General features: G+C 42.3%; 2 protein-coding genes across 8 annotated transcripts in view; one reads left to right on the top strand and one right to left on the bottom strand.

Annotated features, from left to right (window-relative positions):
* The window catches only part of CCDC158 (coiled-coil domain containing 158), a 108,842-nt gene extending 101,277 nt beyond the window's left edge, over positions 1-7,565 (top strand). For all 7 annotated transcript variants that reach the window (XM_019024965.4, XM_063705325.1, XM_063705324.1 and 4 more), the window contains one exon: positions 7,358-7,565. In XM_019024965.4, coding sequence (XP_018880510.3) covers positions 7,358-7,434 — 77 coding nt within the window. In that variant the 3' untranslated portion in view covers positions 7,435-7,565. The remainder of the gene's footprint in view (positions 1-7,357) is intronic.
* Positions 7,566-9,478: 1,913 nt separating this feature from the next.
* On the bottom strand, positions 9,479-14,599 carry STBD1 (starch binding domain 1). Its single transcript, XM_004038856.5, has 2 exons — positions 13,617-14,599; positions 9,479-11,471 (listed from the first exon to the last, which is right to left on the bottom strand). Exons 1-2 carry the CDS (start codon positions 13,834-13,836, stop codon positions 10,615-10,617), a joined length of 1,077 nt encoding a protein of 358 aa, XP_004038904.3. The 5' UTR covers positions 13,837-14,599; the 3' UTR covers positions 9,479-10,614.
* Positions 14,600-22,922: the final 8,323 nt, after the last annotated feature.

Genomic DNA, 22,922 nt, shown 5'->3' with positions numbered 1-22,922 from the left:
CTGGGTTCTCTATTCTGTTCCATTGGTCTATGTGCCTATTTTTATACCAGTACCATGCTGTTTTGGTGATGATAGCCTTGTAGTATAGTTTGAAGTCAAGTAATGTGATGCCTCCAGATTTGTTCTTTTGTATAGTCTTGCTTTGGCTATGTGGGATCTTTTTTTTGTTCCTTATGAATTTTAGGAATGTTTTTTCCAGTTCTGTGAAGAATTATGATGGTATTTTGATGGGAATTGCATTGAATTTGTAGATTGCTTTTGGCAGTATGATCATTTCCACAATACTGATTCTAGCCATCCATGAGCATGAAATGTGTTTCCATTTGTGTGTGTTGTCTATGATTTCCTTCAGCAGCATTTGTAGTTTTTCCTGTAGCGATTGTTCATCTCCTTGGTTAGATATATTCCCAAGTATTTTATTTTTCTTGCAGCTGTTATAAAAGGGGCTGGGTTCTTGAATTAATACTAAGCTTGGTCATTGTTGGTGTATAGCAATGGTACTGATTTGTGTACATTGATTTTGTATCCTGAAACTTTACTGAATTCATTTATCAGATCTAGGAGCTTTGTGGATGAGTCTTTAAGGTTTTCTAGGCATAGGATCATATCATCAGCAAACAGCAATAGTTTGACTTCCTCTTCACCCATTTGGATGCCCTTTATTTCTTTCTCTTGTCTGACTGCTCTGACTAGGACTTCCAGTACAATGTTGAATAGCAGTGGTGAAAGTGGGCATCCTCGTTTTGTACAAGTTCTCTTGGAAAATGCTTTCAATTTTTCCCCTTTCAATATAATGTTGGCTATGAGTTTGTCATAGATGGTTTTGGTTACCTTGAGGTATGTCCCATCTGTGCCGATTTTGCCGAGGGTTTTCATTATAAAGGGATGCTGGATTTTGTCAAATGATTTTTCTGCATTTTTTGAGATGATCATATGATTATTGTTTTCAATTCTGTTTGTGTGATGTATCACATTTATCAACTTGAGTAGGTTAAACCATCCCTGCATCCCTGGTATGAAACCCACTTGATCATGGTGTATTATCTTTTTGATATGGTGTTGGATTCAGTTAGCTAATATTTTGTTGTGGATTTTTGCATCTATGTTCATCATGGACATATATATATATATATATATATATATATATTTTTTTTTTTTTTTCAATACGGAGTCTTGCTCTGTCACCCAGGCTGGAGTGCAGTGGCATGATCTCGGCTCACTGCAACCTCCACCTGTGGGGTTCAAGTGATTCTCCTGCCTCAGCCTCCTGAGTAGCTGGGATTACAGGCACATGCCACCATGCCTAGCTAATTTTTTTTTTTTAAGATGGAGTCTTGCTCTGTTGCCCAGGCTAGAGTGCAGTGGCACGATCTCAGCTCACTGCCAGCTCTGCCACCCGGGTTCACACCATTCTCCTGCCTCAGCCTCCCAAGTAGCTGGGACTACAGGTGCCCACCACCAGGCCCGGCTAATTTTTTGTATTTTTAATAGAGACAGGGTTTCACTGTGTTAGCCAGGATGGTCTTCATCTCCTGACCTCGTGATCCGCCCACCCCAGCCTCCCAAAGTGCTGGGATTACAGGCGTAAGCCACCGCGCCTGGCCACTCCCAGCTAATTTTTGTATTCTTAGTAGAGATGGGGTTTCACCATGTTGGCCAGGCTGGTCTCGAACTCTTGACCTCGTGATCTGCCCATCTTGGCCTCCCAAAGTGCTGGGATTGCAGGTGTGAGCCACTGCACCCGGCATCATCGTGGATATTGGTCTGTAGTTTTCTTTTTTTGTTATGTCCTTTCCTGGTTTTAGTATTAGGATGATACTGATTTCATAGAATATGTGGATTTTTGCATCTGTGTTCATCATGGATATTGTTCTATAGTTTTCTTTTTTTGTTATGTCCTTTCCTGGTTTTAGTATTAGGGTGATACAGACTTCACAGAATGATTTAGGGAAGATTCACTATTTCTTTATGTTTGAAACAGTTTCATTAAGATGGGTACCAATCCTTTTTTAATGCCTGATAGAATTCAGCTGTGAATCCATCTGGTCTTGGACTTCTTTTTGTTGGCATTTTTTTAATTACTGTTTCAATCTCACTACTTGTTATTAGTCTCTTCAGAGTTTCTGGTTTTTTTCCTAGCTTAATCAGGAGGATTGTATATCTCCAGGAATTTTCCATCTCCTCTAGATTCTCTAGTTTGTGCACATAAAGGTGTTCATAGTAGCCCTAAATGATCTTTTGTATTTCTGTGGTATAAGTTGTAAAATCTCTCATTTCATTTCTAATTGAGCTTATTTGGATCTTCTATCTTCTTTTCTTGGTTAATCTCACTAATGGCCTAATAATTTTATCTTTTTAAAGAACAAGCTTTTTGTTTCATTTGTCTTTTGAATTGTTTTTTATTTGTTTACTTCAATTTCATTTAATTCTGTTCTGATCTTTGTTATTTCTTTTCTTCTGCTGGGTTTGGGTTTAGTTTGTTCTTGTTTCTCTAGTTCCTTGAGGTGTGACCTTAGAGTGTCTATCTGTGCTCTTTCAGACTTGTTTATGTAGGCATTTAAGGCTATTAACTTTCCTTTTAGCACCACTTTTGCTGTATCCTAGAGGGTATGATAAATTGTGTCACTAGTTTCATTCAGTTCGAAGAATTTTTAAATTTTCATCTTGATTTCATTATTGATCCAAAGATGATTCCAGAGTAGATTATTCAATTTACATGTATTTATATAGTTTTGAGGGTTCCTTTTGGAGTTAATTTCCAGTTTTATCCCACTGTGGTCTAAGAGAGTACTTGATATCATTTTGCTTTTCTTAAATTTATTGAGATTTGTTTTGTGGCCTATCATTTGGTTTACCTTGGAGAATGTTCCATGGGCTAATGAAAAGAATGTATATTCTGCAGTTGTTGGGTAGAATGTTCTGTAAATATCTGTTAAGTTTGTTTGTTCTAGGATATAGTTTAAGTTCATTGCATTGTTTAGGTGCATTGTTTTTTTTTTTGTTGTTGTTGACTTTCTGTCTTGATGACCTGTCTAGTGGTATCAGTGGAATATTGAAGTCCTCCACTATTATTGTATTAGCATCTATTGCATTTCTTAGGTCTGGTAGTAATCATTTTATAAATTTGGGAGCTCCAGTGTTAAGTGCATATATATTTAGGATTGTGATATTTTACTGTTGGACTGATCCTTTATCACTATATAATATCCCTCTTTGTCTTTCTGAACTGTTGTTGCTTTAAAGTGGGTTTTGTCTGATATAAGACTAGCTACCCCTGTTCGTTTGTGGTATCCATTTGCATGGAATATCTTTTTCCATCCCTTTACCTTAAGTTTATGTGAGTCCTTGTGCATTAGGTGAGTCTCTTGAAGACAGCAGATACTTAGTTGGTAGATTTTTATCCTTTCTGCCATTCCGTATCTTTTAAGTGGCACATTTAGGTCATTTACATTCAATGTTAGTATTGAAATACGAGATACTGTTTTGTTCATCCTACTAGTTGGTGCCTGAATACCTTGGTTTTTTTTTTCATTGTGTTATTGTTTTATAGGCCCTGTGAGATTTATGCTTTAAGATGGTTCAATTTTGGTGTGTTTTGAGGTTTTATTTCAAGATTTAGAATTCTTTTTAGCATTTCTTAGTGATGGTTTGGTACTGGTGAATTCTCTCAGCATTTTTCTTTTTTTTTTTTTTTTTTTTTGTCTGCAAAAGACTTTTATCTGTCCTTCATTCATGAAGCTTAGTTCTGCTGGATACAAAATTCTTGGCTGGCAATTATTTTGTTTGAGGAGGCTAAAAATATGACCCCAGTTCCTTCTGGCTTATAGGGTTTCTGCTGAGAAATCTGCTGTTAATCTGATAGGTTTTCCTTTATAGCTTACCTGATACTTTTACTTTGCAGCTCTTAAGATTCTTTCCATCATCTTGACATTAGATAACCTGATGACCGTGTGCCTAGGTGGAGATCTTTTTGCAGTGAATTTCACGGGTATTCTTTGAGCTTCTTGTATTTGAATGTCTAGATCACTAGTGAGTCTAGGGAAATTTTCCTCAATTGTTCCCTTAAATAAGTTTTCTAGACTTTTAGATTCATCTTCTTCCTTATGAACACCAATTATTCTTTCGTTTGGCCGTTTAACATAATCCCAGACTTCTTGGAGGCTTTGTTCAATTTTATTAAATTCTTTTTTCTTTGTTTTTGTCTGATTGGGCTAATTTGAAAGCCTTGTCTTCAAGTTCTGAAGGTCTCTCTTCTACTTGTTCTAGTCTATTGTTGACACTTTCCAGTGCATTTTGTATTTCTGTAAGTGTGTCTTTCATTTCCAGAAATTGTGATTGTTTTTCTTTATATCTATTTCTCTGGAGAATTTTTCATCCATATTCTGTATTGTTTCTTAGATTTCTTTAAGTTGGTTTTTACCTTTCTCTGGTATCTCCATGAGTAGCTTAATCAACCTTCTGAATTCTTCATCTGGCAATTCAAAGATTTCTTCTTGGTTTAACTGCATTGCTGGCAAGCTAGTGTGGCCTTTTGGGGATGTTATCAAACCTTGTTTTGTCATATTTCCAGAATCGCTTTTCTGATTCCTTCTGATTTGGGTAAACTATTTCAGTGGAAAAGCCCGGAACTCAAGGTTCAGATTCTTTTGTCCCACAGGGTGACCCCTTGATGTGGTGTCCTCCACCTCCCTCAAGGGATGGGCCTTCCTGAGAGCTGGACTGCAATGATTATTATTGTTCTTGCACATCTAGCCACTCAGTAGGGCTACCAGGCTCGGGGCTGGTGCTGGGAAATTTCTGCAAAGAGTCCCGTGATGTGATTCATCTTCAGGTCTCCCAGCCGTGGATACCAGCACCTCCTCTGGTAGAGGACGTAGGGGAGTAAAGTACACTCTGTGAGAGTCCTTGGTTATAGATATGTTTAGTGTCCTGGCTTAATCAAATACTGATTATGCTAGCAGTGATATTTTCACATGGACAGACTTAGTACCTCTGGTTAGCCAGAATGTTGCAGGCAGTGGAATTAGCTGCTGTTTTCTTCTTCCTTGGTACAGGGTTATTCTATCATTTCTATCATGAGTTACTGTAATGTCCTGAGTTGGTTGGCCTCCAGCCAGGGGGTGGCACTTTCAAGACAGCACAAGCTATGATAGTAGACAGGGGAATGTAAGCTTGCCCTAAGTTGGCCAGGATAAGTATTTGGGTTTATCAGGTGATGTGCAGGGCCATCAAGCTCTCAATAGTTTGTGTGTTTTGTGATCAGCTACCAGGGCAGGGAAAAAAATACCATCAGGTTGGGGCAGAGTTAGGTGGGTCTGAGCTCAGACTCTCCTTGTGTAGGGCCTGCCGTGGCCACTGTGGGGTACGCAGGGTGGTTCTTGGGCCAGTGGAGTTATGTTCCAGAGGTGATTTTGGCTGCCTCTGTTGCCAAGGAAGTTGGGGAAAGCCTGTGCGATAGGCCTTACCTAGCTCCCACACAGTTGGCAAGGCCAATCTTGCTCCCACCATGCCTTGCTAACAGCGCCAGTGTCTCCAGGCAGCCAGTGCAGGGTGGTGGTTGGGGGTGGCGGGCAGATCAGACCTTGCCCGTGCTATAAACTTCCCCACTGACAAAGCAAGTATGGCTTTCAGGTCTCACCTGCCCCTTCTTGTCTGCCCACACTGTCAGTAGTGGCTTCTGTGCTCCTTTCTGTAGCATTTCCCATTCACCACCCAGATTCCGCTCAAAAGAGTTTGTGCCCAGTTGAAATTATTACAGAGTTCAGTTGGAAGCTTCTTTCACCCTGTGACCACTCCCAAATTCTGCCAGCCACCTTTCCCGAGGGCCCCTGTGAGATATAGTCAGGGATGGCTTCCCTGGGCTCGAGCTGGAGAATGGGAATGCCTCCCAGGCTCTTCCCACTGCTCCTTCTACTTTCATATTTTGCGCTAAATTTATTCCAGCTCTAGGTAAGGTTAAATCCTTCTCCCGTAATCTGGATTTTCAGGTTCCCCAATGGGGGTATTTGTTGAGAGGCAGGATTTCCCCCTCCACACTTTGGGAACTCACAGTTTTTTACCTATCTTGTGGAATTTGCAGTGGCATGCCGCTTTTTTCAAAGGATCTGTAAATTCTTTTGGTTTTCCCAGTATGTTCCTGCAGTGGCTCTTGGAGCAAAAGTCAACAGTGTGAGTCTCCACACGTTGCTCTGTCCATCTAAGTTGGAGCTGCACATTAGCCCTGTCTCCTATCTGCCATCTTCCTCTCCACATCTATTGTGAGTTTTTTGAAGGAAGATGCATTATCTTATTGATCCTATTTTTACTCACACCATGACATATGTTTCTGAATTTATCTGATGTATGCCACCAAATAATAATCCACATGGAAGACATATATTTATTTACAAAATAAAAAGACCTTTTTGCTGAATGCAGTGTCTGGATGGGACACCTCTTGAAAATTCTAAAACAAATATTTTTAGGGGGAATTCTGGGAGGACTGTCAAAACTTGAAGTGCATTTACGCTTTGACCCAGAAATTTCACTTCTAGCAATTTATTCTATAAGAAATGATTGTACAAATGCACAGAAGTGTTTATACAAAAGTATTTATTATAGCAAGAAAGAAAGAAAAGGATGTTTAGAAAAAGGATGTAACCTTTTTTAGTCTGTTTACTAAATTCTAATACATTTGTATAATGAAATATTAGTAAATACTATGCAGTTACAACAAAACATAAGCTGAACTGGAAACTTACTGACGTTTTGTTATATGAAAAAGAAGCTACAGAACAGTCTATAGCATATGTTTTCATTTGTGTAAAGAATAAAACATGTGCACATTCATGTATATGTGCAGATATTCACCAAATTGCTTATGGTAATGACCTCTCGGGCGGAGGCAGATTCCAGCAGATTGAGGGAGCAGAGACAAAGACTGACCTTCATCTATCTTTGTGTCCTTCTGAGGTGTTTGAATTATTTACAATTAGTATTACTTTTACAATTATCATGCCCATTTAAAACAACTGAGGCTGGGCACAGTGGCTTATGTCTGTAATCCTGACACTCTGGGAGACCGAGGCAGGAGGATTGCTTGAGGCCAGGAGTCTTAGACCACCCTGGGCAACATAGAGAGACCCTGTCTCTACAAAATAAATAAGTAAATAAAACACCTGAAACACTAAAGATTTACCCTTAGCTCTCTTCCATAACACCAACCTTTTCAAAAATATGCTACATCACAATTTTTAAGAATGTCTTGAGCTCAGAACATGTCTATTCTATACTATCAAGCTGATCTTTTAAGTAGCACATAGTAGAATTAAAACCTAAGTAGATTTTGTTATTCTAACTGTTTTATCAACATTTTCAGCAATGTCTTCAATGATCAGAAATCAAGAAAAGAGGATACAGAAAGTAAAAGACCAGGAAAAAATGTTACTAAAATGACTCGTTGCTTGCCTATTCTTTACAGAGGAATGAGGCCCAATTAATTGTGGTGTTACTTGTAATTAGTGCCCTGTGTACTTTTTCTTTTTATGTGAAAATTTAATAAAAGTTACCCTGTCTTGTAAACTCTATTTTGAAATAAACTATTCTTGAATCCCTCACAGTAAAACTTCAAACATCTACTAGCTAGTATTCATACATTATAACAATTAATACCTATAAAGTATTCATACATAATAAGGTATTATAATTACCTTATAAGGTGATTAATTATAAGATATAATTTGTGCTTATTCTAATATATTGGAATAATTGTGGTTTTTTATTGTTACTGGTCCCAAGACAATAGAATCTATTTTATTTTATTTTATTCTACTTAAATTTTAATTTAATTTAAATGTTTTATTCAATCTAATTTAGCTTCAAAAAAAATCTGGGGGAAGAACTACTTTCACATGAAAGTGAAAGATGTGGTGTAATACCAAGGACAGAGGACAAATTTCAGCATACTAACAGGGGCTCATTTTGTGACTGTGAACTCACTGTTCTGTCAATATCAGTGAGGGTAATCAGATAACCTAACATCAGGGCCCCCAGTCAAAACTTTTACAAAAGTTTCCCTTTTTTGCATATTAATAATAGTAAAGAAAGAAAATGATTTTGTTACTCTTTAGCAAGTTGGTAACTTCTAGATTATATCTATTCAGTCTGCTTTAATTAAATTTTAATAAATTAGGGAGGTTTATATGTGAACTAAATAAAATGAGAGAAGAACAAATACAAAAATGTATCAGTTGTGTCAAAACATCAGGGACAATGCGGCAGATGGCTAGCTGTCCAAAATAAATCTTATGTTCCTGTTGTATAACCTGGAATTGTCACTGAGAAACAGCTGCCCAGCAAGAGTCTCTATTTCCCAATCCTGCCTCCCCTTGTATATGGGTGTGGCCTGAGGGTTCTCATTAACAGAATGTGGACAGAGCAATATGTGGCACTTTCAGGTCAAAGTGTTAACATGCATGGGTGTTCTTCCTAACTTTATTTTCCCCTCCATGGGCTGGATGCAGAGGACATGAGGGTTATTATAGGGGATGGCAGAGCCACAGGGCAGAAGGGAGTCTGGGTAACTGAATCTCTGCAAGGAGGGGAGCTGCCCTCCTGCCAGGAAGACTCACTGCTGACAGTTACATGAGCAAGAAATCGGCCTCTGGTGCTGCAGCCTTCTTAAATGGATGGTGTCTATTACAGCAGCTAGCAGCAGCCCTAACCTATGCAGACAACAAATGAAGTAGGGCATGCATGCTCTCACCAGAAGATCCTCACGCTTCTGCTCTCAAGGACAATGTTAGAACTGTAAGCACATCCAATTTTAAGTGAATTTTTAAAATATAAAGTGTAATATTTCTCTCTTAGATCAGTTGGCTTTACTGAAAGATTAATTTTAATTTTACCAGGTAGTGATAAAATAGCCAGTAATAGAATTCTAGAGAGACTTTTACTTAAATTGTTTTACCTTTAATTTTCCTCATGGGCATGTTTGGGCATTCCATGCAGTAATGGTGAATGCCTTCTGCAGAGCTTACTGGTACAATATAAAATTCATTATGAAGTCTGTAAACAGTATACATGAATTTAACATAAAAGTGCTATGAGCCAAAAACTGTCAAACATAGTTCTTTTAAGCACTTTCTAATGCTATTTTCAGTTGGGTTTATTCTTTTCAGCAAAGACCATCTGTTTAAAAGGATTAAACATTATTTCACTGATAGATGTTAAACTTATTAAAAGTTATTTTAACATGTAAGAATTCATTTTCAAGTACAGGCGTGCTGAATTTCCCTCCAGTCAAAGGTGAACTTTGAGAATAAATATTGTCAACTTTTTCTCCAAAGGGAGGAGAAAAACAGAATCTTCATGTCTTCTGTACCTTTTGATGTTTGCTTTTCTGTATATGTCTCTTATTAGTGGAGGAAAATATTTGTATTTTATTTTACATCTAGGCTATTGTGATACTAAAATTTAGACAAATAATTCAGACATCAAATGAAGATATTAAAATTCAGGTTTTATTATTTGTTCAGTTATAATAATTTAAAGTTAATATTTGCTGTATTCTCAGAGCAAAGATGTATTTCTGTACCACTGTCCTGTATAAATTTGTTACCCAAGATAGTGACTGGTATGAAAGGAGAGGGAAGAGGGTGACAGATGGAAACGATTGCTGTAGGACAGTCCATCTGGCCAGATGCGGTGGGGGAGGGGAGAAGAAGTGGGAGAGAGATGGTCCTACAGATGCTCCCATGGGTAAATGATGGGTGCGTCCCTCCCTGCAGTCGGGCTGTGCCTGTACTTCACGGTCCTCTAAGAGGTGTCATTCAGGCCACCTCACTCAGCCTATGCCCAACCCCACTCACGTTCCCTTTCCTTATGGGCTGCCCCCGCAACTGACTTCCATGATGATTGGTTCTCATTAGGCCCCTTGTTTCTACACCAGCCTTAGATCATTAAGACAAAGACGTACTTGCTACCCTCACAGCACATAACAACGCCTGGCAGATGAAAATCAAACAAAAAGCATTAGGCAGTCTTAGAGCATTATCTTGTATCCTTACTAATCACATCCAGACCAGATATTTTCTAATCACAGTTTCGTATCATGTTAACTTTTTAAGCATAAAATGTGTATGTAGTAAAAAGTGCTTTTCAAGCTGTACCAATAGGAAGTCAGCTATGTTTGAGTGAGGCTTATTTTACTACCATAGTTTAAAGATCACCTAAAGGCTCAAGCTTGAACCCTGGGCAGCTGGTTAATGTTTTTGCTCCATGACCACAGTTCACACCTGAAGCTTAGCCAAGTCACTCCCCAAGAGAATCAAGCCCTAAAGTAATAATGGATCAGCACAAGTCTGTCAATCAGTGCCACAGGGAAAAGAAGTTCACATTCACTGGAAGCATTATCTGTGTGTGTGTGTGTGCATATATATACACACATACACACATATATATTTCTGCACATTAGACATATATATTTCTGCACAGTAGACAAAATCCACTAGCAAATTTGAAACAATTCAGATGGCTGAATTTGGAGTCACACTGCCTTTATTTTATTCAGTGTGTTCCACAACCTCAGCCTCTTCCACATTGTTCTACAGCTTCTCCATTACTTTGCAAACTGAATCAGTGAATCCCCCACCATGCGTGAACCACTTTATCCTCATGGCCAGTTTCTAGGAATCTATTGCTGCATTCTTCCCAGCGGGTAACTCCCCCATTCTCTACCAACACAAACTTCCACTCCACCACTGTATCTGCAGGCAGGAAAATGGAATGAGACCAGAACCCATCCTTGTTATAGTGGAGTGGGATGTAAGTGTTCCATCTCCCAAGACACTCATGGTCTCCAGTTACTGCAATGAATTGCACATCAGTGCTTGTGACATAATGGACCTGGAACCTGACACTAACTTGCTGAGACCCTGCAGGCATCACTGCTACCCTTTCAATTTTCCCATGCACTTGCTGACCTCTTGCTTCCACCAGAGTGCTTCTTCCATTGTCCATTCCCTCGTTTAGGTTTAACACTGGAGCCTTAAGACTGCCACCCACACCAACATCCCCCCAAGATGAGTGCCTAGACACCATTTCCCACTCCTCGTGGTCAACCCGGTCCTGACTGTTCAAATGAGAGAGGCTCATTTCTTCTTTAGCTCTGTTCATGAGCAGGTTGCTAGAAGGCAACTTCTCTGAAAAACATGTAGCTGCTTTAGCAGATATCTCTTGTCCTTTTTGGAATCCCCATTCTCCCATAGGAGATTCAAGGCTTTCATTTCTTGAAACTTCAGAGTAACTCCTAGAGTTACTGGTCTCAGAGGTAGCTGGAGCTTCTGTGTCTGGAGACTGTCCAGAAGGAACATGTTCTCTTGAATTGTCACAGACTTCCCTGGAAGGATTCTGCAATCTCCATGATGCTGCTTGCAGGTTACCCAGGTCTTTGGTCTTAGAAATCAAATGTCCATTGCTTTCTTGAAGATGCTCTAAGAAATCAAAGGAAAAATGTAATAGAGTCAGGTAGTTCATTTAAGAAAAAAGTCAGGCTGAGAAAATAGATTTAGTTACTGAAAGCTTTACTACTAATCAATCTGCAATTCACAAAGTCCCCCTCTATTAAAATCAAGTACTACTTAATTAACCAGTATGCTCCCAACACTGTGCTCTAAGAATACACATGTATATCTGACAACAAAAGGGACATCCAGGAGTATCAGTGTGCCAGCACAAGTGTAAATGAAGTGGTAAGCTGTAGAGGCAGACATGTAACCCCTCCATGGTCTCCAGTCTCCACAGTCCAGGCCATACTGGCATGCAGCCAAGTTAAGTTGCTTGGCTCCTATCATCAAAGAATGTTGTCCAGGCTGTGGGGCAAAGGGCTGCGTGGCTACGTTACAAACCAGAAGAGTACACTTGTTCTCCCAGGGGAGGCATGCAGGGCAGGGATTGGCTCTCGCGGACCTGCGGGAAGATCAGCAGGAGCGGTCACCTTGGGGAGATACCGAGAACAGTAGTGCTTCCCTGGGCAGGAGTGGAGGGAGAACTGGGGGAAGGGGCTGGTTTCTCCTTGCCAATCCCATATGCGTTAGGAACCTCCTCAACAAAACGGTGTTTTGTATCCCCTTCTATTGTAAGCACTTTTTTAAAAATGTTCTTAAAAATACAAAATCCAAGTCCTCTAAAAATGCAGTTTCCTTCTTGGCCATGCCATTGGTAGTCCAAATAGCTCCCTACAAGATTGAAATCTCCAAATCATACATACAATCAGCACAGCTGTGGTTTTATGTGGTGTGGGGGTGGTGGTAGTATGGGGACAACAGTCTTGTTTCATTTTATCCCTTTTTTTTTGAGATGGAGTCTCGCTCTGTCACCCAGGCTGGAGTGAGTGCAGTGGTACGATCTCGGTTCACTGCAACCTCTGTCTCCCGGGTTCAAGCGATTCTCCTGCTTTAGCCTCCCAAGTAGCTGGGACTACCGGCGCCTGCTACCACGCCCAGCTAATTTTTGTATTTTTAGTAGAGACAGGGTTTCACCATATTGGCCAGGCTGGTCTCGAACTCCTGACCTTGTGATTTGCCCGCCTCGGTGATGGTGGGAGTTGGAAGTGAGAATGAACAAATATTATTCTGGATTCCCAACTTTTCAACCTAAAGCATGAGATTGGTCTTCAGAAAAAAGATAAGTGAACTGTCTAGGCATCCCAGACCAATCACAGTAAAGGCACACGGGCAGATTTTCATATGGCTGCACATGAACAACACTGGGCTAAAAATAAAGTTCACAGATGTCATTTTCACCATTAGGCTTCTGTCCAGGCATGGGCAGCTTGCCAAGGGAGGGCACTGGACGGTAAGCTTTTCTGCCAGTGTTCGCTCTCTGCTTAGCAAACGGTCCCTAAAATACAGAAATTTAAACCCAGATGTCAATTCTACTCATCAGGGTTGGGTCCCCTACTTAAGTAGTCCCTTCCTAGGGTTGACTATCCGGCCCTATTCTGGGGCAGCGTGGGGGGAACTGCCGACAGTGCTGAAAGGGGTGACCAAGGCACAGCCCCAGGGCCTCAGCCACAGCCTTCATGGCCAGAGTCCAACCTGAACTTTGCCTTCCTAAAGAAGCGTCCAGATAGCAGGAGGCGCCCGCAGTTCAGGTGTTCCCAAACCCAGCTCTTCATGGGCTGTGCGATGGGAGGATGTCAGACTACCCGGATTGGGACTTAGAAAATGTCCCTGCTTGGGCAGAGATCGAAGAGTCTTGTAGGATCCCCTAAACCTAAGCCCCCCTTTCCAAAGGCCGGGAAGGGGCGCGGCCACTGCAGCCGCCCGCACTGCACCAAGCGCCGCCAAGTGGAGGAGCTCATCCCCGCCGGAGGGGCAGGACCAAGTCCTCAGGCGCGAGCGCTGAGGGACTCGGCAAGGGCGCGGCCCTTGGAGGACCAGACAAGAAACCTGCCTGCGCGTACCAACCAGCCTGGGAAACCGAGGGGCGTGGGGATGGCCCAGTCCCCTTAGGAGAGCCCGTCCGCAGGAATGGGCCCCTAGGAAAGCTCCAGGTGGGTTTGTCTCTTTGCTCCCTTCCTCGATGAACCCCAAAGCTCTGGCAGATGTGCCCTGGAGTCACGGGGGGAAGAATACCTGGTTTGGTGACCAGCTCCTGCCCGGAAGGTCCAGGGCTCAGTCCGCTGCTGCCACTCTGATGGCCTCCCGGAATCGCAGCTCCCCCAAGAGGGGCGTCTTTCTCCTGCTCCGCATCCCCGTCCTTCCCGGTGTCGCCAGGGCCGCCCCGCAGCAGCCAAACGAAAAGTGCTCCGGCCAGACCCCCTCCAACCAGCAGGGCGGACCAGACGGCGCCCATGGCTGAGAGGCCGCGGCCGCAGGAGACTACAGGGACTGGGACCGGGGCTCAGGTCACGCACACAGAGCCACACCTACCCCGCCCGCTCCAGCCTTTTACGGTTTCTGCGCCGGGCACTCCGGCGGAGCCCGGCCCTGCGCGACCAGTACTCAACTTTCCCAGCCCCGCCCCGCTCCCCGCCCCTGGGCTGCAGCCCCGGGCTCCCTCCCGGGGAAGACTCCAGCGCTCTTCTGTCCCTACACTTTCTGTTCCCGGCCTTGCCAGTTGCCAGCGGCCAGGGGCGCAGGGGTCGGCGTTCCACGTGTGTCCCGCGTGAAGAACCCAAGTGCGCACAACTGCCCCGCGCAGCCGGGACCTGCCCCACCGCCCTTCCTTCTTCCGCCTGCTGCCCGCGAGGCCCAGCCCTGCCTCGGCCCGCACCGGGCACCTCGGCGCCTCCTCCCCAGGGAAGCTCAGCAGCAACGCGGTCAGCAAGAGGCCGAGAGCTTCCTGGAACTTAGAGGTGGGAGAGGCCGCGGGCGTCGGTGACGCGCGGGCTGGAGCGCGGGCTAGAGCGGTGGCGCGTTCGGGTGGGATGGGTGGCCCGGAGGACGGCGGGCGCGGTGCGGGGAAACTGGGAGCCCTAGTGGAAGCTCCGCTCCGCCGCCAGCTCAGCGCGCTTAGCCTCCCCAAGCCTCCGCCTCCTCGCCTGTAAAATGAAAGGACTGGACTGAGGACCATCCATCTAAAGATGCCAGTCAGCTCAACCACATCCAGTCTCGTCCTCTTTGGGCGTGTATGGCTGCTGCGAAATGCGCGCCCATCTGTATGAACTGGATGTTGTCCATGGACGAGCTCCTACAGATAAGTTTGTTAATAAAAACAGCAGCTCTTTATTAAGCACTGTCTGTATTCCAGATGTTTTAAGTGTGTATTTAATTTAATCCTCACAAGACAACAACCCTGTGCGGTGTTATATATATTTCTTTGTAAATCCTTTCCTCTGCTGATCTGATGACTTTGCACAACAGCTTCAAGCTGACGGTCCCCACGTCTATGTCTGCAGCTCACACCTTTCCCTTGGACTCCGACATTCAACTGCTAAAGGCCACAGATGCCAAACACCTGCCTTGGAGTAATTGCTATAATTGCTCTCTCTGGTAGGGCAAATTATCTAATGTGCCCCTTGCTCCGAATGGACAGTAGCCCTTAACGGGGTGCAAGGTTCTGCCAGTGGGGTTATTGGAAGGCTGATGCACGCCTTGATGCAGGCCACAACTTCTGTAATCATAAGAGAGGAGGTAGAGGAGAGGTGAGGGCGAAGACTGGCTACTGGGCATCTCCTCGTGGATGTCTAATAGACATCTCAAACCCAACTCATCCAGACCTGAACTCCCCACCTAACTCCCCAAACCTACTACTCTCCCCACCTTCCCCATCTCAGGAAGTATCCTTCCCATTGCTGCAAAACAAAACACAGCAAGCTCCCACAGGCCACTTTCAAACCACCAGTCAGCGTGATCCTGTTAAAACACCCCAGTTCTCTGCTCAAGACCCTCCAGTTGCTCCAGATCACACGGAAGAACCTTTAAGACCCTACAGGATCTGTTCCCCATGACCACTGTGCACTCATCTCCATCTTGCCACCTTCAGCCACATTGGCTTCCTTGCCTAGAGTCATCCTTCCTGCAGACATCCTCTCTCTCTCATCCCCTTTAGGTCTTGGCACAAGTGTCATCTGCATCCCCACTACCCCCTCCCCTGCCCAGCCCTTCCTTGACAATCCCAGTTTTAATTACAATCCTACTCCCTATATCCTTCCCCTGCTCCATTGTTCTCATTAGCACTTAGGGCGTCATTTCTGATACACTCTACAATCTGTGTGTCTGTGGTTTAATTTCTCTTTCCTCCCTTCAGAGTGTAAATGACAGCAGGGATGATTGTCCTTTGTTCTCTGCTGAATTCTTAGCACCTGTAACCTTTCCGGAGTGAGCGCTTAGAAGTACAGGTTGAATGAATGAATTAAAAGCCCCAGGTAATTTCACCCTAGAGCATTATTGGCATTTTTCTTACGTAGATTCCATATGCATTTTTAGCCCATGTGGATATTACCGTTCCTTGAAATTCATTTTATGTATAATAAAAAGTAACCGTAAAGCTATATTTTTAAGAGAATGAATGTCACTGTATAAAATAAGATTCTTTCAGCCTGGGCAGCATAGCAAAACCCTGTCTCTATGGAAAAATACAAAAATGAGCTGGGCAAGGCAGTGGCGCCTATAGTCCCAGCTACTCAGGAGGCTGAGGATCACTTAAGCCTGGGAGGTGGAGGCTGCAGTGAGCCATGATCATGCCACTGCACTCCAGCCTGGGTGACAGAGGGAGACTGTCTCAAAAAATCTGATAAAAATAAAAGATCCCTTGCATGCGCGGTTCACATAGGGTTTGTGCTCCTATGAGAGTCTAATGCCGCTACTGATCTGATAGGAGGTGCAGCTCAGGCAGTAATGTTCACTTGCCCACCACTCACCTCCTACTGTGCAGCCTGCTTCCTAACAGGCCTCAGACCAAGGTCTGGGGACTCCTGTCTAAGGGATAAAAATCCCAGAGAATCTGTAAAATCCTTCAGATGTGAGCCCCACTATCACTTATAATACCTAAAAGGCTCTTAATATTTATTATTGTCATAAATGTCCATTCATTTATTTAAAATAATACCAAAAATTATGTTCTCAACCCATCAGAATTATTTTTACATTATATCATATTGATCATGCAACATTTTTTTTAATTTACTTTTTTCTTTGGGAATCCCAAGAAGCTAATGCAACATTTTTAAAGAACATTATTTGGCCTTCCTTTTGGCTTTTCCAAACTTAAGTGCTGGCTCATTAATTTCTGTGTTGCTGCTCTTTTAAAAAATGCTCCAATTATAGTCATATGTTTATATTAAAGGTTCATAGCCACATATCCTAAAAACATTCTTGCCGCACTGATGATACCCATGCTTATCGCTATACACTTGCAAAACAATCATGTTTGCCTCCATATAGAAAACTGTGAGTGCCTAGGAAGATAGTGTTGTCAGGGAGCAAAAAAGGCAAGAACGTTTGTGCGGACAAAGGAGGAAGATGATGAGTTCTGCTGGGACGTGTTAAATCGGAGGCACGAGCAGGAAGTTGGAACTTGGTTTCTTTAGTTTAAGAAGAGGATCAAGGCTGGAGATGCTGGAAATTCTGCACAGAGATGTGGTAATTAAATCCATAGTAAAGATTAATGTTATAAAGAGAAATGAAGGATGGATGAGCCCTTGGCACAATTGCAAGAAGAAAGATTGGGAAGTTGCCTCCATGTTGCTATTTATATTGCAATTCTGTCTTGAGATTATATTTTATGGGCCATAATGTAGAACCCGTTTTCTAATTGATATTATTCTATTTAATAATAAAGTATGAATAGATATAGATGGATATTTTAAAGTTTATTTTATTATATATTTTTTCCTTTAAACTTATGCAAGAAAAGATTGCTCAATCCTGGCTTAGAGGGATGAGGACAGAACAATGAAAAGCAACTCTGTTTGCAAAGTCAGAGAGACTAAAGACTGTGGGAAGTGAAGAGCCAGAGAAGAAGGAGAACCAAAATCAGATAAGAAAAGCAGTTCAAGAAGGTGGCGGGGAGGGGGAATGGAGGCATTGCTCTGCAGAACTGAAGTTGATAGAGAACTGAAGGGAAAATGGTTGCATTTGGCACATAAGAGGCCATCAGTAGCTCTGGAGTGTTTGTGGGGGTGGAAGTTGGATTTCAGAATACTAAGGTATAAATGTTGTGAAAGGATAAGAAGTCCAGCATTGAGTTATCTCTCTCTTGAGAAATGTGGAGGCAAAAGTTTGGAGAGAAATTGAAGGGTTGCTTAAGAATAGAACAGGATACCCAGCACTTTGGGAGGCTGAGGTGGGAGGATCTCTTGAGGACAGGAGTTCGAGACCAACCTGGGCAACAGAGGGAGACCACCCCCTACCAACCCAAAAAAAAAAAAAGAAAAGAAAAGAAAAGAAATAGACCAGGACTCAGGGCAGTTCCTATAAACAAAGAGAGATTTAAGCACGACTGGGAGCAGGAAAGAGCCAGTGGAGACTGAGCTTGAAGACATGAGAAGCAGAGGAAACGTTTTTTCATAGGACTTTCATAAGGCACAAGAGGGAGATGGGTCAGGAATGCCAGTGGAAGAATTGGCCTTGGATGAAGGAAAGAGAGGAGAAGGGCATGAAAAAAGAAAAGAATGAAAATAAGAGACATTTTGTGCCACAAAGGAAGTAGTCAGTGAGGTTATCAGCTGAGTGGGAGAAAGAAAATCTGGCTGGAGTTTTAAGAAAAGTAGAGAAAGTAAATAATGACCACTGGGAGAAGACATGGCCAGTAGAAGAGCTGTCTCTGTGTAGTCCTGTTGCCTCTCCACAGTGGGGTATAATAAGAAAGAGATTTGATCTTGTCCTTTTGTTGCTGGCACAGAGAGCATAGAACCCTTGGGATTTGTTATTCCTAATGGGATCCTTTCGATCACACCAGGTTTTCTCTTATGGTATCAGTATTTTTGAGGTTTGTCTCATCCCCAGTTTAGATCATAAATCCCTTGCTGGTCACAGCTTGGACATCTTTCTATTCCCTGGAATGTCAAGGCTATCATCTAATAGGCCTTCTTTTTATTGTTTTTGTTTATTGAATAACTAAAATATGCAGGCACCAGGCTAAGTGCTTTATAAAGAATATCTCATCCTTATAAATGGAATGCTTGGAGGGAAGTAATCTGGTCAAGGTCATACAGTTAATGAGTGACTGAGCTAGGATTTGAACCCGGTGTTCTGACCCCCAGGACCTGCTCTGAAACCCTAGCTACACTGAAGTCTGATGATTCTTAAACTATGTTCAAATTTCAAAGCATAGATTTTAGAAGTGAGTGTGCAAATTTGGATGTGTTATACTAGAGAACCCTTATGGGAGTGTTTCAGTGTTTGTGGTGACTCTTAGACTTGTTCTTGATCTGTAATAACTCTACAACCCCTCTCTCCATTAGGGGAATGCATTTATCACCCTCAGCACCTGTCCATTGCTGTCAGACCTCTGGCTCCTGGGAGCCACATAACATTAACCACAAGTACAACGTCTCTGCAAAGCAGTCACATTGGAGCTGCCCAGTTTCAGGTTTCACAGAGACATTTTCTAACTGAAACTGTTTGCAAACCTCTGACTCATCTTAGTTCCAGAATAGACTCAAGGCTGACATCAGTCATGCTAAGTCATTAAAACTTTAGAAAAGGGAGATCTGTGTTAGACAACTAGCTCACTATCTACAGAAAAATAAAGCTGGATTACTACTTTGTACCACATAAATGCTGAACTCCAGATGAAATAAAGTCCTAAATGTAAATGGTAAAACTATGAATAGAACAAAATCCAGGAAACTGGCAATGTGACATTGCCTAACATAGGAGGCCAAAAACATTTTGACTTCATTAAAATGATGCTATCTGGTCAATGAAGGGTGCCATAAACAGTTACCAGATAGAGCCAAACTGGGGGAAGATATTTGTGTTGTCTAAAACTGACAAGAGATTAATACCTAGCTCTACAATGAACTCGTACAAATTGGCAAGAAAAAGACGCAAGATCCAATATAAAAATGGACGAGGGACACTCTTTCCTCAGTGCCCAGAACAATGACTGGAACATAATAGGCACAATAATTTTTGGCTGAATAAAATTAGACACAAAAAATGCTTAAACTCATTGATAGACAAATGCAAATTAAAACAATGATATGCCATTTTACATCCATCAGAGAGACAAATATTAGAAAGAAGTTGTGTGGTGCTGCTGTTGGGAGAGCCAACAGGTACAAACACTCTGGAAGAGTGTTGTGAAGCTAAGTATGCACATAGCCAATGGCTGTGCAATCCCACTCCTCAACATGTAGGCCCAGGGAGAAATGTACACAAGACTATAAGGGACATACAGTGTTACCTGGGCCAACGGCAAGTTCAAGGCCCCTGGCTGTTCATCATAGGGTAATAACTAAATAAAATGCGATAGATGCCTATGAAATACTATGCAGTAGTTAGAACAATGAACAAGATCTACACATAACGTAATTAAATCTTAAATACATAACGGTGACTAGAAAGGCAAGAAACAATGACTTACAGTACAATAATATTTATGCAAGTTGAAAATACATGAACACTCAAAATAGCACTACTGAGGCTTCAAAGATACATGCATATTTAGGGACAATTCTTAACACATTAAAGGAAGTGGCTTTGGTGGGCAAAAGCATAGGAATAGGAGTTGGGATAAAAGGAGAATGAATAAATAAATAAAGAGGTCCAGGGTGGGGTCTGGATTCTGCTTTCCTAACAAGCTGCCAGTTGATACTGGTCTGTTGGCCTCACTGTAAGTAGCAAGGAGACTAAGGAGTAAGGTGAACTCAAACCTTGCAGGCTTAAAGAGGAAGTGAGGAAGAATGGAGGGAAATATGAGGGAGGAAGGAAGAGGAGAACAGGCAAGTTTTGAAGGGTGGAGTCAGGGAGAGTCCAGGGCAGGGGCAGCGGGCCCGGCACACAGAAAAGGGAAGAGCCCATGGGTGCCATTGGCAATCTCTGCTTCCTCCAGTCAGACCTGCCGGACCACGCCATGCACTCCAGCTCCTCACACAATTAGATACAATTCAAATAATTGTAATCATGAGTGAAAGACTCCCAATTCCCACCAGGTGCACACTGTTACTAGAGAGAATGTAAGCCAAATTTCTCCTTAGAGACATCCTCCCCAACCAAAGTTGGCCCTCGCCCTCACTTTCGCAGGCCTGCCCCCTGCTATTCTCCATCCCTGCACCCCATTAATTGCCGTGTCACTCTCCATATTATCTTCTTTGATTAAAGGTGTGTTTCCCTCACTGGATTGTAAGCTCACAAGGGCAGGGAATTTATAGGTTTCTCCCAGTGACCTATAGGGTGCCTAGTGTCCTACACGGTAGAGGCTCAAAATATGTATTTATTGAGTGAATGAATAAATGAATATCAAGAATGGTCAAGCACTAGCATGTACCACCAAAATATAGGATGTAAATGTCCAAGAGATTTTTTTAAAAGCATTGACAGTTATCTTCTTGGGAGAGAATGAGGCAGATTAGACCAGGACAGATCTAGCAAAGCCACCATGAGGGCAAAGTTTGGGGTGTCCCTTTATCTCGTTTCTTGTCTTCTTCCTCTTTTTGGTATTATTCTTTTTTTTTTTTTTCTGTAAGACAGAGTCTCACTCTGTTGCCCACACTGGAGTGTGGCTGGCACAGTCTCGGCTCACTGCAACCTCCGCCTTCTGGGTTCAAGTGATTCTCCTGCTTCAGCCTCCTGAGTAGCTGGGATTACAGGCATGTGCCACCACGCCTGGCTAATTTTTGTATTTTTAGTAGAGAAGGGGTTTCACCATGTTGGTCAGGCTTGTCTCGAACTCCTGACCTTGTGACCCGCCCGCCTCAGCCTCCCAAAGTGCTGGGATTACAGGTGTGAGCCACTGCACCTGGCCTCAGTATTATTCTTTAACTGCTTTCTGATTCCACCCATCCACCCAACCACGGAACCGTAAATATTGTTATCTGTGAACATTTGTCAAAAAGAAAGTTGATGTGTCACCAGTACCTTACAGTGAACTTGTTTGATATTTTAAAATCAGTTCAGAGGGAGGACAAACTAAAATAATGCATTTTTTATTGATATGTCATATTTGTACATTTTTATGGGGTACATATGGTATTTGTTACATGCACAGAATGTGTAATGATCAAGTCAGGGTATTTAGAGTATCCATCATTCTATGTGTTGGGAACATTTCAAGTCCTCTTTTCTAGGTATTTTGAAATATATAGTAATTTGTTACTCTGGTGTCAAATATTACAATTAATTCCTTCTATCTAACTGTCTGTATTAACCAACCAACCTCTCTCTTTATTCCTCCCCCACCCCCTACACACCCTTCCCTGCCTCTGGTAACTATCATTTTGCCCTCTACCTCCACGAGGTCAACTTTCTTAGCTCCCAGATATGAATGAGAACATGCAATATTTGTCTTCCTGTGCTTGGCTTATTTCACGTAATATAATATCCTCCAGTTTCATCTATGTTGTTGCAAATGACAAGATTTCATTCTATAGCCAACTTAGATTTCATTATGTATTTGTAAACTATTCATCCAACAAGGGACAAATATCCAAAATATACAAGTAACTCAACAGCAAAAGAACTAATAATCCCATTAAAAAGTGGGCAAATAATGCATTTCTAATGTAAGAATTTTATACCCTGCACACCTACCTTGGAGGGTGATGGGGGAAAGCAGGGCTTCCCCACCTCTTCTAACCAGAATGTGTAATACTGCCTATTCTGCCCACAGTGAAAGCAGGCCCTGTGAGCACACCATTGCTCATGCCCCAGGAGAAAATTGGGCTAAGTCACAAAGAAATGCAATAGACCAAAGTCATTTTTAAATGTTCATTTTTAAAAATGTTCTCCAATGATAAAAATAAATTCAAATATAAACAAAATATTTTAATAGGGAAAAAATTCAACCTTTTTGGAGGCAACTTAGCACTCTATATCCAAAAACCTTAAAGAACAAGACAGAATAAACAACTATGTGAGTGCATGTGTGTGTGTATGTATGTGTGTGTGTGTGTGTGTGTGTGTGTGTGTGTGTGTAGCTGCATGTATATATATCCTTTGACATAGCAATTCAACTTCTGGGAATTTTGGGTGAGTAGAGACCAGAGGTGATACTAAATATTCTACAAAGCACAGAACAGCCCCTCACAACAAAGAATAATATGGAAAATTCTATCCAAAACATCAATATTGCCTGGGCTGAGAAAATCTGCACCAGAGCATGTGATCTCAGGGAAAGCAAAGAGGGAACACAATGCCTTTTACAGTCTAGTTTTGGAATCACACATTGCTACTTCTGCTACATTCTATTCTTTAGAAATAAGCCACTAAGCACAGCCCACACTCAAGAAAAGCAGAATCAAGCTTCATCTTTTGAAGGAAAGAGTATCACAG

This window comes from Gorilla gorilla, chromosome 3 (genome assembly GCF_029281585.2).
Source record: "Gorilla gorilla gorilla isolate KB3781 chromosome 3, NHGRI_mGorGor1-v2.1_pri, whole genome shotgun sequence".
NCBI classification, from domain to species: domain Eukaryota; kingdom Metazoa; phylum Chordata; class Mammalia; order Primates; family Hominidae; genus Gorilla; species Gorilla gorilla.
This window is presented reverse-complemented; position numbering and strand designations above follow the sequence as displayed.